The sequence below is a fragment of the Ursus maritimus genome, unplaced genomic scaffold (genome assembly GCF_017311325.1).
Source record: "Ursus maritimus isolate PB19 unplaced genomic scaffold, ASM1731132v1 scaffold_6, whole genome shotgun sequence".
Lineage (NCBI taxonomy): Eukaryota > Metazoa > Chordata > Mammalia > Carnivora > Ursidae > Ursus > Ursus maritimus.
Window position 1 is genome coordinate 14956035 of NW_024426774.1, and position 14559 is coordinate 14970593.

General features: G+C 38.2%; 1 protein-coding gene across 1 annotated transcript in view; it reads right to left on the reverse strand.

The window, feature by feature from the left end:
* Nucleotides 1-13727, reverse strand: part of WDR35 (WD repeat domain 35) — a 55044-nt gene extending 41317 nt beyond the window's left edge. Inside the window, exons 1-9 of the mRNA XM_040622915.1 lie at nt 13611-13727; nt 12794-12911; nt 11176-11247; nt 10023-10115; nt 8424-8552; nt 5401-5534; nt 4371-4536; nt 4037-4182; nt 215-340 (exon numbers count right to left, since the gene is read on the reverse strand). Of these exons, the coding sequence (XP_040478849.1) occupies nt 215-340; nt 4037-4182; nt 4371-4536; nt 5401-5534; nt 8424-8552; nt 10023-10115; nt 11176-11247; nt 12794-12911; nt 13611-13634 (1008 nt within the window). The 5' untranslated portion in view covers nt 13635-13727. The remainder of the gene's footprint in view (nt 1-214; nt 341-4036; nt 4183-4370; nt 4537-5400; nt 5535-8423; nt 8553-10022; nt 10116-11175; nt 11248-12793; nt 12912-13610) is intronic.
* Between the last annotated feature and the right edge of the window lie 832 nt (nt 13728-14559).

The window sequence follows — 14559 nt, forward strand, 5'->3', positions numbered from 1 at the left end:
GAGACCCTGACTGTTTGGAGTATTTTATTATGTATAATATTCTAGAAAAGTTTTCAAGTTCTAAAGTCTTCACACTAAAAACATCTCCTTTCATCTGGTTTCTAAAATAAAGTGGCTGTGAACACATGCAAGAAACATACATTATACTTTGAGCTGCAACAAAATTAGTTAATAAAAACACCTTTTTTTTTTAACAACTGCTCACAATACGCACCTTATAGTCAGGTCGAATGTTTGCAAAATATATAAAAGAATCAACAGCTAGGGCAATTTTCAGTCCTCCTCCTTCCCAAGATAGTGCAGACATCTGCTTTCCAGGAACCTTCAAAGTACCCAAATGCTGAAAAATAATTATATTTAACCTGAAGTATCACAATTAAACAAAATATAAATTACCACCAATCACTTCATAGAGATCAAAGGCGTTATAAAAATTATTTTGTGAAAGGTTACTACTCACTTTAAAATCATTTTCCTTGAATTTCTATAATGAAAAACATACTTATTATAGGAGAAATTGACAAACAAAACCAAAAGAATTCAGTATCAAATTTCATCAAATCCAAGATGCTGGAGATCTAAATACGCATATTTATGTACAACTCAGGAAAGAATAAAACACATTGCTAATTAAAATAGGATAACTTTGATTACAAGATACATTCCAATTTTGGAGTTGTAAAAAATTCTGCTTCTTGGGGGCAGCTGGCTGGCTCAGTGGGTAGTTGTGGGTTCAAGCCCCATGTTGGGTGTAGAGATTACTTAAAAATAAAATCGTTTAAAAAAATTGTGCCTCTTGGAATGAATGAATGATTGTGGTAGGAAATGCAATCTTTAAGTCTGGCCTCTCTTTCATCCTCCATAGCCAATCAGTCACCAAGTCCTATTGCTTTCATTCCCAGCTATTCTCCACTGCCCCTGCCTCCTTTCCTGAATGAACTATAGTAATAGTCTAGCTGCAATCTTTACCTTGTATCTCTTTTCTCGTTCCCAGCCTCTACCTCCCCAAATTCAATATTCATTCTACTGTCAAAACTACCTTTCTGGAACACAAATCCAATCATATCTTATCCTGCTTTAAAAAAAATGTTTAGTAATTTTTAAGAATCAATAGCTTCCCACCATCACGTTCTTTAGCAGAGTATACAATGCCTCTTCCCATCTGGCTCCAAACTATACTCTTTGGCTCAGTACCTCACTATTTAGCCGTAATTCCTGTGCTCTCCCTCATGAGAGGGCTACTGTGCCTCCAAACCTTTGACCTGGATAATATCCCTTCTGCCTGAAATCTTCCTTTCCTCTCCCCGTGCCTCCCTGGCCTTACTCTCTCTTGTCCTCCTGGAGCATGGTCTCCATCCTCCAAGATGCAACTTTAATATTGTTTCCTGTCTTCTCCTTCCTTCTACAGGTCCAGAGAATTCAGAAAGTGAGTTACCAGAGAGGACTGACTTCATCATATTCACATTTATGTCCCTATCCCTTAATGGATTGCTTAGCAAACAGATACTCAACAAATATCTATTAAGTAAATAAATGTATCATGCATTCAAATTAATGTCTTCATAAATGAAGACATGCTAGCTACTTGTAATTACAACGATATCAAACCAACTTACAGTTTTCAATTTAACATAGCCCATTTTATGGCTAAATTAACAAGTGAATAAATTAATACAAAGACATTTTAATGTGGCCATAAAAAGAAAATATTGTAAATCTATGCTTTTTTGACAGACCAAGAATTTTATCCCTTGTTCTTAAGCAGATATGTTCGAAAGTCAGGTTTAATGTATTAAGCTCCATTTTGCCAGGGAAACAGATGGGGGTAAAAATGTTTTAACCTCGAAGGGTCCACTCTATCTGTCCTGCTGCCTGCATGAAACCAAAGGGAGCAAGCAGGCTCTCACAGCAGCACTCCTGGTAGTGAGGAGCCGCACTGAGAGAATAAGATCATCTCGCAACTCTGCAGGCCAGCCAGGTGATGGCAGCAACAAGGAGAGAAAACCAACTTGTAAGCACTCGCCAAGTATGGGGGTAGGCATTTTCTCATTGTTACCTCCTGTAATTTTTACAACAGTGCCATGAGGTTTTGCCTTTATTTCAGAACATAAGTAAACTGAGTCTCAGCGCTGAAATAAGTTCTCCAAGTGAGACAACACTGTGGAAATGGAATTCAGAGCCAAAGCCAGGCCAAACTGATAAGTCACATGTTCCATCATCCCCTTCCTTGGCTAAGACCACAGTATAAAAACCAGAAGACCCAGGCCTTCAGAATCAAAAGCAAATTCTTCCCTAAGGTTTCCTTAAGTTTAAATCTCTAGATAACTTCCTTCCAAGTTACTGTCCCTATCCTAATAACATAGATCCAAAATAAGTCCCCTATATATTCACTCATTCAAAAAAAAAACAAAAATACAAAAAACTAAATGACTAATACACCCTCAGGAACTATGCTAGATACTTTAATTACAACCATGCCAAACCAACCTACAGTTTTCAATTTAACACATAACACACTGTTTTGCAAGAGAAAACAAATAGACCTTAGAATCCATGTTTTTCTGCTTAAAAAATGTTGAACTAACAAAAATAAGCAGATAAAATAATATAATGATAAATAAGTCAATGTTTGACAAAAATAACCAATAAAGAACATGAATTAAGAACGCATTCAGATTGTTAATAGTTAGGAACCTTAAGAACTATACTTTTGTTTTCCCTTGGCTTTTAACATATACTAGAAATATTATTAGCTGTCAATGTACAATCTATTCTCTACATCACATTCTACTGGATATTTTGAGATATTGATTCAAAAGCATGAGCTGATACCATTTCTTACCCTCACAAAAATTACTAAAACGTATTTTAAAATATTAATATTAAAATATTAAAACAACTGGGGAAGGTTTTTATGTAACAAAAACACATATTATTGAAGTCTATGGTGAATTTATAAAAACCAACAGGTACTAAATAGAGTCTAGAGACAGAAAATCAAACAGGTAAAAAGTTATTAAGCTTAGTTACTATAAGTTCTCTCCAAATTCTTTAAAATTCACAATATATTAATTCTCCTATTTGATATTTTCCACTACGTCTTCAATAAAATTCTCCTTAAAAATTAAATTCATTAGGTGCACCTGGGTGGCTCTGTCTGCAGTCAGCAGTGAGTCGGCTTATCCCTCTCCCTCCCCCTTTGCCCCTCCCTTTCTGCCTCTCTCTCTCTCAAATAAATAAATAAAATCTAAAAAAAAAAAAAGTAATACTACTGAGAAGGATAACACACGCATTTATGAAAACAATGCCTGTATTTTAATGTAGCGTCACCTAAGATTAGTTATTAAGATAGATTTTCTTAAAATAGTTGGTTATTCCTCAACAAATTAAAACTGTTAGAAGTCTGAAGGAGGGAGGGGCACCTGGGTGGCCAGTTGGTTAAGTGTCCAACTGGTAATTTCGGCTCAGGTCATGATCTCAAGCGTCCTGGGACCAAGCCCTGCATCAGGCTCCACACTCAAGGGAGTCTGTTTGGAATTCTCTCCCTCTCCCTCTGCCCCTCCGCCAACTTGCACTTTCTCTCTCAAATAAATAAATAAAACCTTAAAAAAAAAAAAAAGTCTGAAAGAAGAGACAGATATGTGTGTTTAACATCTATGTACATTTACTATATCACATTAAAAATCCAAAATATTAATCTGAAACAACTAAATTATATTAAAAACAACTCAAAAACCAGCTAGGAAAAAAGATGTACATTCAGATCACAGAGGAAATATTCTAAATAACTACTGCATGATGATTTCTTAGGTGAAACAGCTCATTTCCTACACGTACGGAGTATAAACTAAATTCCATGATGAAATACAACTATCAAGACTTACAAGTGAGGATAGTATTCAAAGACAAGACGCCTGATATTCCATCATTTTTACTCAAAATGTCCCTTTTCAAAAATGTGACAAATTTATACCACGTCCTCCGTTCTTTTTTCCCCAACCTTATTCACTACACAGGAAAGAAAAAAGACATTTACCTCACCAAATGGAGTGTAAAACTGCACAGTGTTTACATCTTTATCCTGAGTGACGACCTTCTGGGAGCCTGCCACAGCTAACACGCTGCCGATGTGGTTCCACTGGATACTCACCACATACATGCCAGTGTCGATTAAAACAGGATCTAGTCAAAAAGCAAAAAAGATGAGGTAACTGTGGTAAAATACTTAGCCTACAGAACTGTATAATCTTCAGAACGATTTTTAAATATGTTTTAAGTTCTCCACACTAAAGAAAAGAAAGAAAGAAAGAAAGAAAGAAAGAAAGAAAGAAAGAAAGAAAGAAAGAAAGAAAGAAAGAAAAGTTACGTACTTTGGTCATTCTCATGTCTCATGATTTGGCACCTCCCATTGTCAAAACAAATGGCAAGGCAGGGGCAGTCTGGCTCCACGTAGCCTTCCGTGCCGTGGTACCAATGAATTCCAGCAATACTGATTGCTCCAGTGACATTCACCAAGCAATTCAGTTTCATTTTCATCTAAACAGAACCAGTTAGGTTAATATATCATCTTTTAAAACAGGTCAGTACAGAATATTGTAGAAAGAACACTGAAAATGGGATTTAAAAATCTGATTTCAAATGCCAGTCCCATGGCTTACTGGTTTACCAACCCTAGGACAAACCACTTAAACTGAGTTTCAGTTTCTCCCTTTTGCAAAATGAGGATTAAAAAAAAACTCAGAGAATGTATGAGACTAAATGACAAGAGGTATATGAAGGTACCTCATAGCAACGTGTCATGGAAAAGCTGGCTACTATCACTTCCACCAACAGGTAGATTTACATAATGTCCTCAGCCTCGTGACAAACAAAACTGCCCCATAAATGAGATCAGAGACCGAACACAGTAAATCTCACAAAGCCAGAGTTTTTCTTGAGATCATGCTAGCTGAGCCTCTTTTATTTTGCCTTCTTCCCAGGAGCTGATTTTTGTCCCTTACTCTTTAAGTCTTCCATTCTTTTTACAAACAACCTTGAGTAGCTTGCTACAAAAATATCATTGGAAAAAATATATATATATATCATTGGTATCTCATGTAAACTTAGGCTTCTGCTATTAGAAGACACAAAGATTAAACTGTACCTCCTCCCACTCATTATCCCTCGGCTTCAATACACTGAAATCTGGTCCCTCCCAGTTACCAAGAATTCTGAATTAAAAGCATAATTTACCTTGAAGCGACCCAGTTTTTTTAATTAAAAAAATCTAAATGTTGGGAAAAAAACTGAAGACTTTCTTGATGACACAAACCAGCGTAAAAAATAAATGTGTATACGTACACAAATGATATATAATCATATAAAATTGTGTAACGAGTATATGAAAATAGATACACTTACTATAAAATTCCCCTGATTATCATAAATGTGTATTTCTCCATTTGCCATTCCAAAAAGTAGGACTTTACTATCTGCAGACCATGCTACGTGGCATAACTGTATACCCTTCAAGTCTTTTCCCCAAATGCGATTCCCTAAAATAAAACATAATTATTTCATTAAAAGTTCAAGGTCATGATTCTCCAACAACTGTCCTAAAAATCTGTTTCCCTAAAGAGCTCTCACACTCTTCACAGCACCATGTGTTTGTTCAGTTTATGCAGCCAATAAATAGTTACTGAGCAGCTACTATGTGCCAAACACCCTATTAAACATTTGAAATAGCAGCTGTTTCCAACTTTCTCCCTTCTCTTCAAAACTCTAATCTAGGGCCTTACTCCCAGTTAGCAGATGAATTCACCTTCAACTTTGGAAAGAAAATAAAAGCTTGCAAAAGAGAAATCTTTCATTCCCACTCTCAAACATTTAGGACAAAAGTGAATCCACAAGGACTCTTTCTGCTTTGCCCCCCAGTACAAAGGATGAGGTATATCCCCAACCAGACACCCATGTAGGGCAATCCCTCCACGTACTTTCTGGTCTAAGCCTTTTCTAGCTTTGCAAAGATCTCCTTCTACTGATTATTCATATTTTCTCTTTCTCTTTAAACTCTTATCTCTAAGCCCTTTCTTACAAATATTTAAATGTACTCAGATCTATCCTTCTTCAAAACTACCACCTCAAATAAAAACAAACCAAAGAACAGCTCCCTCAACCCCAAGTTCCCTTCTAGCCACTACCCTGTTTCCACCATTCCTCTCCCAGCCAAGCTTCTTGGAAGAGTTTACACCTGCAGTCACCACTTCCTCACCTCCCTCTCAACCCTCAGCCCAACCCATTCCGGCTTCCACCCCATATGTCCACTGAAATGGCCTGCAGGAGGTCCCTAGGGGCCTGTGGCTAAGTCTACTGCAGGCTTTTCCTTAACCGCCCTTTCCTTCTTTCTTGGTTTCTGCACAATTGTTTACTCCTTTATCTCCAACACTTATGTTGCAGGTTCTTACCCCACAGGTGGCCCATAGGTTTTTCATCTATTCCAATGGTTTAGATTCCCATCTACATGCTGGTGATTTCCAAAAGTATGACTCTAGCTCAGATACTTTGGAGCCACAGATGCATTCATGTAACTATGGTCTGACAAATTTTACTTGGCTGTCCTACGGCAGGACAAAATCAATATGTCCGAAAACAAAATCTTCCCTCACAATCAGTCTTTCTCCCACAACCCCTATTTTTTTTTTTTAAGATTTTATTTGTTTATTTGACACAGAGGGAGAGCCTGATGTGGGGCTCAATCCCAGGACCCTGGGATCATGACCCAAGACAAAGGCAGACGCTTACCCGACTAAGCCACCCAGGCGCCCCTCCCACATCCCTTATAATAATGGCATCGCCATCCATCCAGTTGTCAAAGCTAAAAACCTGGCTATGATTCTAGACACTTCCATTCCCTCATCCCCAAACTGATCAGTAATGAGGCCCTACCTATCCTACCTCCTCAGTAGCTCCAGCATATGTCCACTTACTCCCAGCCTCTTTGTCACTACCCTGGTTCAGCGACCATCCACCGTCACCTCTCACCTGAATTACCATAGTAATTCCCTAACTGGTACATCTGCCCCCTATCTTTCTTTCCTCCCTCCAGTGTTCATGTTGCAGTCACAGAGATGCTTCCAAAGAACAAATGTGATCACCCCGCTCCCATTCTTAAAATCTTTCACTGGCTCCCCAGTGCCCTTAAAGTTAAATCCCAACTCCTTGTATAACTTACAATCCGCATAATCTGGCTTCTGCTAATGTCTCTAATTTCATCACATACAACTCTTCTCCTTTTAGTATTATACTGCACCGACTCTCAAAAGTTTTTCAATACCCTAAACATGGCTAAGTTCAACCCCTCTGGACCTCCTCAAATGCTATTTCTTAGGCCTAGGACACTCTACAAACCAACCTTCCTGGTGCCTAATGCCTTAGCACATATCACTTCCTCCAGGATGCCTTCCCTGATTCCTCCAAGCCTAGGTAGACACTTCTACTCTATGTTGCTGTATTTTCCCTGTCTCAGCACTTACCACAAGGTACTATAATTACCTGATTACTTATCCATCTCTCCTGTTCTAGATCTGAAATATTTTTTGTCATACCTAGTGCCTAGAATTATAGCTGTGACTTTGTAAGCTCTCAGAAACATTTATGTAATAAATGAAGTTACACTAGAAAAAAACAAATGGAAAAATGAAAATCATTTTGAAATATATTATTTCTCTATAAAGTTTCACAATAAAATGAAGGTACAGACTCTCAGAAGCCCCAGTGTTATCTATGAACTAAAATCTGAAAAACATAGGTTTTAAAGTCATGAAACACAGGTAACAATAACATGCTCAGCTCTATTAAAAAATGACCAGATGATCATTTCACAACACATAAAAATATCAAATCATTATGTAGTACATCTAAAACTAATGTTACATGTCAATAATATTCAACAGTTCAATTTTTTAAAAATAACCAGAGATTGTTATATCCCTATATACCTTTTGAAACTAAGATTTACATATTTATAATAGCTTAAATAAGTATAAAAATAAATTATAACGAGGCAGACATATTTAAAATAATCCTGAAAAATTAGGTTTTTTTTTCAGTGCCACTACAGGATATTTTTTAAAAATAGATTTTTTACTTGAGTATACGTGAAAGTAAATGTTTCTTAGGGGCACCTAGCTGGCTCAGTCGGCAGAGCATGCGACTCTTGATCACGGGATCGAAAGGTCAAGCCCCATGTTGGGTGGAGGGTTTACTTAAAAAACTAAAATAAAATCTTAAAAATAAATGTTTCTTGAACATCATCAAATTGTATATCAACTATTTTCTCTTCTTGTGTTTTTCTGTTAGAAATCTAACATATAATTAATTAAGCCTCTAAAGACAAAAATGCCAACCAAATCTTGATCTTAGTTCTGTGTGCAACAAAGCATTACCATCCACTGAACCAACTATCACAGCCCCGTCTTCGTATACAATGCAGATCTTCTGTCCGTCGGCATTCCAGCTCATACTTCGAACCACTGACTTATTCCTATTATTGATCATCTCCTCGTACCAAGAGCCTATTCGCACAAATTTAAAAAAAAATTACAAGTCAAAACTTTCACATAAGAGTTGAAAACATTCCATAAAATACACTATGGGATAAGTAACTGCAAAATTTTCTACAATCTGAGACATTAAACTATAAAACCTTCAAATCCAACAAAAACAAAATAAAAATTAGCTGAGGCCTTGACCAAAACCGCTTCAAAGATTATCACAGAAAACACAATAAATGCCCATCTTTTCTTTCTTTCTTCCTTTCTGTCCATTAAAATATAAAACTCTATTTGATTTTGACAGGCCAAAACAACTGATTTTTCTCAAAGCCTAAAATTTTAGATAATAACCAAGGAAAAAACAAAATAACCACAATAATTTTATATGTATGCATAAACTCTCCAATGATTAATTATAAGCATATTCAATACAAATACATTAGGTAAAAACTCTAAGCCTGCTTGAAAAATTTTCAACAGTTCAAATCACTTTAGTGATTTCCCATCACTGATGCTGAATGACAAAAACATTCTTTCTTGTACACAGGGCTAGAGTGAGAGGTCTCAAAGGGTAACCAAATGTGAGGCAAATCACAAGGCTATTTTGTTTTGTTTTTATTTTTTTACTACATTTTAGTATCAGGAATTTTGGCCCACAGCCAAGCAAATTATCACGTAATTTGAAATAACTGGTCGAGGAGGGCATTATCAGAGTCAGGACTGAGGCCCAGAGAACACCCATCTTGGAAAAAGACAGTTTACCCTAATCTCCTGTACTCTCATATTCTACTCCCTGCACAGACACACACACACATACCTAAACTTTGAAAAACATAAATTCATGTATTAAGAATTTTTAAATGGTATACCCTGAATGTCTTCAAAACAACACACGTGAACTAAGGTAGCCTTCTCATTTAAAGATGATGGCTACAGGCCCCAAGAGATTATGTATTATGAGTTATTTTCTGGTAATAGTGAAGCACCTAAATTAATCCTTTTCTTGCTCTCTCGTAGGCAAAGGGTACAAATCATGAGCCAGTAGTCAGAGCTGAGATAAAATCTGTGTCCATGAAAGAAAAGGAAGCTAAATGACTCAATGAAGGGTATGAATTATTGCCCCTGACTTCTTAATAAATGTTTTTACCCACTGGACTAACTCTAGCCACTGATCACACAGAAAATAACTCTTATGGGGCGGGGGGGAAAGCTATCTCAAGTAGAAAACTATCCTGCTAAGGACCTAAGATCATTTTGGAGATAACCAACAGCCACCTAGTTCACTTTCCTCATGCAAGGTCACAGTTGAAAAAAAAATTAAGTTAAAAGGAAAAGTAAGCAGCAATAAATCTAGAAATACTACCCCTGTGTGGTCGGATGAACCCCTGCTGCTGGTTAAAAGGAGTCTATTTCAAATACGTTGTTTCCCCATTCAAACACTGTAACCCAGACTCCAATCTGTGAAAGGTTCCATAAGCTCTCCCAGCATACCTTTATATAACATCCAAACAATGATAAGCCCATTTTGATCACTAGTAGTCAACTTCTGATACTGTTCATTCCACGTTACAACTTGAACAGAACCTAAAAAAATTGTAAAACAATTTAGGAACTTAAAAAAGGTTACGATTTCAAGTTCGTATTTTTATAATAAACACAAACAGCATGTTCAAAGCAATACGGTTCCTGTGCGACTAGCCAGTCTTTAATTAATCACTCAAAAATATTCATAGGATGTAGTCGCTATTGTCACTCATTTCCTGTGATACAATCTTCATGTTTGATACGTGTAATAAAAATTTTCATGTTTGTTCATATTTCAGGCAACAAAGTCACCTAATCCGGTCAGACGCAAGAGCTGCCATATATCTGATGACAGAAACAAATGTCGGTAAGATTTACCCAACTGGCCTGACTCCCAAGGATAATAACGCCCAAAGGACATCATACTAAGTACTTGGATTTTTTTTTAGGGGGAAGGGGGTTGTTTGTGGTTGATATATGCCCTAATTTCTCTTCTGCCCCCTCTTGTTTTCCATTCTATTAGTAACACACTCTTGAGCATATCTTAAACCTCTGGGTTATATGAACAACTGAGTTTTTTTTAGTTGTTTTTTTTTTAATCCCTACATACTTTAGTGTATGTTTCCTAAGAAGACATTCTCTTTCACAACCATATTATAAATTAGTGAATTTAACACTGATACAATATTATTATCTAACCCCAGTTCACATTCAAATTTTATCAATTGTCCAAATAATACCCTTTATAGATACTTCTTTTTTCGGTCCAAGATCCAGTCTAGGATCACGGAATGCATTCAGTTGTCATGTCTCTTTAGTCTACTTTGATGTAGAACCACAGGGCAGATTCTAAAAAAGGATTATATCCTACCCACAGACAAATAACAGTATTTTTTAATATATAAAATAAGACCGACTTTGTTTTAGATTTACTAAAAATACTGTTTCTCCTGTAAAAGTTGTTGAAGGACTCTAGGCTCAATTAATTAATTATGGCTCAATAGAAATGATTACTTTAAATATTGCCATTATTAAAAATTATAACATTTCTGCATTAAGTAGAGGGTTTCTAAATGCCTAAAGACTATTCAAATATGATTTTAAAAATCACATGACTCACCACTATGACCTTCGAGAGTCTGATTCATAGAAAGGTTACTAGGGGCTGCAAGACCCCTCAATTTTGCATCATCTAGGCAAAAAAATATTAGAGCAAACACATTAAAGTAACAGATTATAAGACTTTGACATTTCTTGCTTATTTTAAAGGGAGTTCTTATTCCTGGATGATATTAGAAAGATTTTTTTTAAGTATGCCTCAGACCTACTATTCTCATGGTAGAAACATAGGACAATAATATGTACCCCTTGTAAAGATACTATTCTGACAAAATAAAGCAAAATACATTTTTGAGAAACATTGTTTACCCATTATATTAAATATATTAGTAATTATTATTGCTACTTATTCCTTCCCAAAAGATCATAAATAGAAATATTTATGACAGACTGAAAACTCTAAAGCATAAAAGGGATCAGAAAGCAAAGGCTTTGGAAATCAGTTTTTACTAGATTTTGCAGAATCTTTTATTCATTCATTCATTCATTCACTTAATGTCTATATCGTGCCATGCACTATGGAAGCTTCTGAATATAAAATGATAGATGAAATAGTTAAGGCCTCTCCCCTCAGAGAGCTGTAGTCTACTGAGGGGACAGATTTTAAACATTCACTCATCCACCCCCATAAATATACATGTGTGTATGTAAAATTACAAATTGAGGAAGTAAAGCCATAATAAGAGATAGTAACAGAGGGAGATTAATTTAGATTGGAGGGAGGGAGAACCAGGGAAGGCTTTCTGAAGAAATTATATTTACGCTGAGACTAACTGGAGATGCCAAGCGAGGCGGGGAAAAGAGGGAAGGAGAGGGGAGTAGTCCAGACTCAGAAATAGCAAGTGCAAAGGCCCCGGGGGTTGAAGTGTAGAGCCTTTGAATCCAAAATGGAATTTAGTTCAGCCCTTTATCTTACAGAAGACTGAACTAAAACCCAAAGATGTTGACCAACTTGCTGAAAGTCACTCAGTATGGCAGAGCTGAGATTCCACTCCAACCTCCTCATCTAGATCTTCAACGTAGAGTGGGGATTGTCGAGCTCGCCATTCTAGAGCAACACTACGGGTGTTAAAGGAAATGTGGAACTGTTTGCTATGGTTCCAGAGAACTAAAAAAAGAGAAAGCAAGGTGTAATCACATGAAACTTACTGACAAAAATGTTTTAAAAGTCTCATTTTCTGTGCTTGGACACTAGGTGAATCATTATTAACACATCTGAGAAGCAAAAAAGGATGATACAGGCCTGCAAACAATCTGACAAAATGTGAGATTCTGTGACCTTACTGAAATGTGGGTTCACATCATTTTTATTAGACTCCAAATAATAGAGCACAATAAACAGACAAGGCAACATAGCAACTTAGTTCTCATTCTTCATTGTTTTTCCTTTTCCAATCAAGAACTTCAGCAAAAGCCATCTGATTTTTACATTCAATATTCTCTACACTTTATTGCAAAAATACTCTACAAAAAACACCACTAAATGTTTGGGAATTTGTTTTTTTTCGTTTTAAAGGAATTAGAATTGCATACTGACAATACCATGAGTAAATCTCACTGAACAAATGATACTAGCCAATTTTCCATCACGTTCAAGCATTTGGCTCGCATTCATTTACCTGTCTGTGTCTCTAATTTCAAAACTTTCAGTAATCCATCTTCGCCACCACATGCTATGAATCCTTGGTCCTTGTTCCAAGATACACATTTCAGCTTCACGTTGTTGGGAATGGCAATCTGAAAAGCAACCACAGCCACTTTCACAGCTATTCACGAAGAAGTTCGTTGGTGACTTACAGATAAAGGCTAAAGAAAATCCACCACCACCACCACCACCCCCGCCCAAGAAGAAAAACGGTCCTTCTTGCAAAGTGTGAACTGTGATGAAAACGGGCATGGCACGACCCCGGAGCTGCCCTACCATTTGCGAAAGACAGAAAAAAGTGCACACCAGAGAAGGGCACTGACTGCGGAGGAACCCTGTGGGAGAGTCACCTGATGAATGTTTTACCGGAAGGAAGAGGGAAACGGAGGTATAAATCTAGACCATCAGTCCATATTCCCTTTCCATACACACCACTTGGGCTACCCTTTTGTTTTTACTTTTCTCTTGCCCGGCAGCCCACGACAATCCAAAGAATTTAAGGCACCTGGATCAACAATAGGGGGGGGGGGGGGGGAAAGCCAGAGAAGCACTTGGTGATCTGTCCTGCTGGCTCCCCAAAGACCCAGCCAGGGGCAGGAATGGGAGAGTTGCGCGAGAGGGCTCCTGGCTCCGCCGAGAATTATCTGGGGTTTGAGGCTGGACGATGCAGGAAGGTGGGAGGCGGGAAGGCGAAGCTGAGATCAGGACACCAGATTCGCCTGCAGGATGCGGGAATCGCCCGCAGGACGCTAGAACGAAGGAGAGGCCAGGGCGCCCGCGAGAAAACTCACTTTCTTGCTCAGGTAAAAGAACATTCTGAGAACTCCGAGAGGACGAACCCAGCCGTCCAGGCCCGCCAAAGGAAACCTGTGCTAATTCTCCAGTTGCGAGTACCAGCAACTCCAGGGAGCGCCCGTCGCCCTGGCAACCACAGCCGCCGGGTCGCATCCGGGGCGCCGAGAGACACTTCCGGCTTCGTCCTCGCACCGCCGGGCGTCGTGCGCCTGCGCGGACGTCGGGGGCTTTGGACTAGGCGTAGACGCGGGGCTGAGCTCGCGGTGGGCCCTGATCGCTTTATTTCTGTGCCTTTTTGCCCAGCGCCTGAGGTCAGTGGGTGACCCTCAGCGCCCTGCCTCGTCGCCCTAACTGTCCTTTTGATTGGCTCGGAGGACAGGTCACATCTCAGACGGTCGCGGTGGAATTTGCTTGAGGTGTCAGTATCAGCTCAGTAGCAGAGGCGCTTATGCAGATGAGGTCACAATGATTGGGTATTTTGTGAGCCCCAAAGTCCCCGCATTGTGGAAAGGAAAGGCATTTACTCTATTTGGTGGGCTGGCGCCGTCCGCCAGAAGAAAACGCAATCCTTCCCTTACGCCTTTGGGGATTGGAGAACCCTCTGGCACAATTTTGGGGTAGGAAATTGTGTTTATTCTGTTTTAGAACTTTTTAACAGCTTATTTAAGCTGTTACTGCAGCCCAATGGTTCATGTAAAAGGAATGTGTATGAGCTTTGGGCCTTTGCGGCATATAATTGCCATTGGGGCGTAGCCTTCAATTTTTTTTGAATCATTAAGGTTGGTGTTTGATATTTCTCGCCTGAGGGCGACTGTTTTCTATTCTTTTTCTATCTCAATTCTTTCTTCAGTTCTCCCTTGTTCTTTTTGAATGCTTGGAGAGTTACAAAGCACCGCAATTTGGGCACAGGGCAGAAACTCCCAGGAAACTATTTTAGTCTTAGCT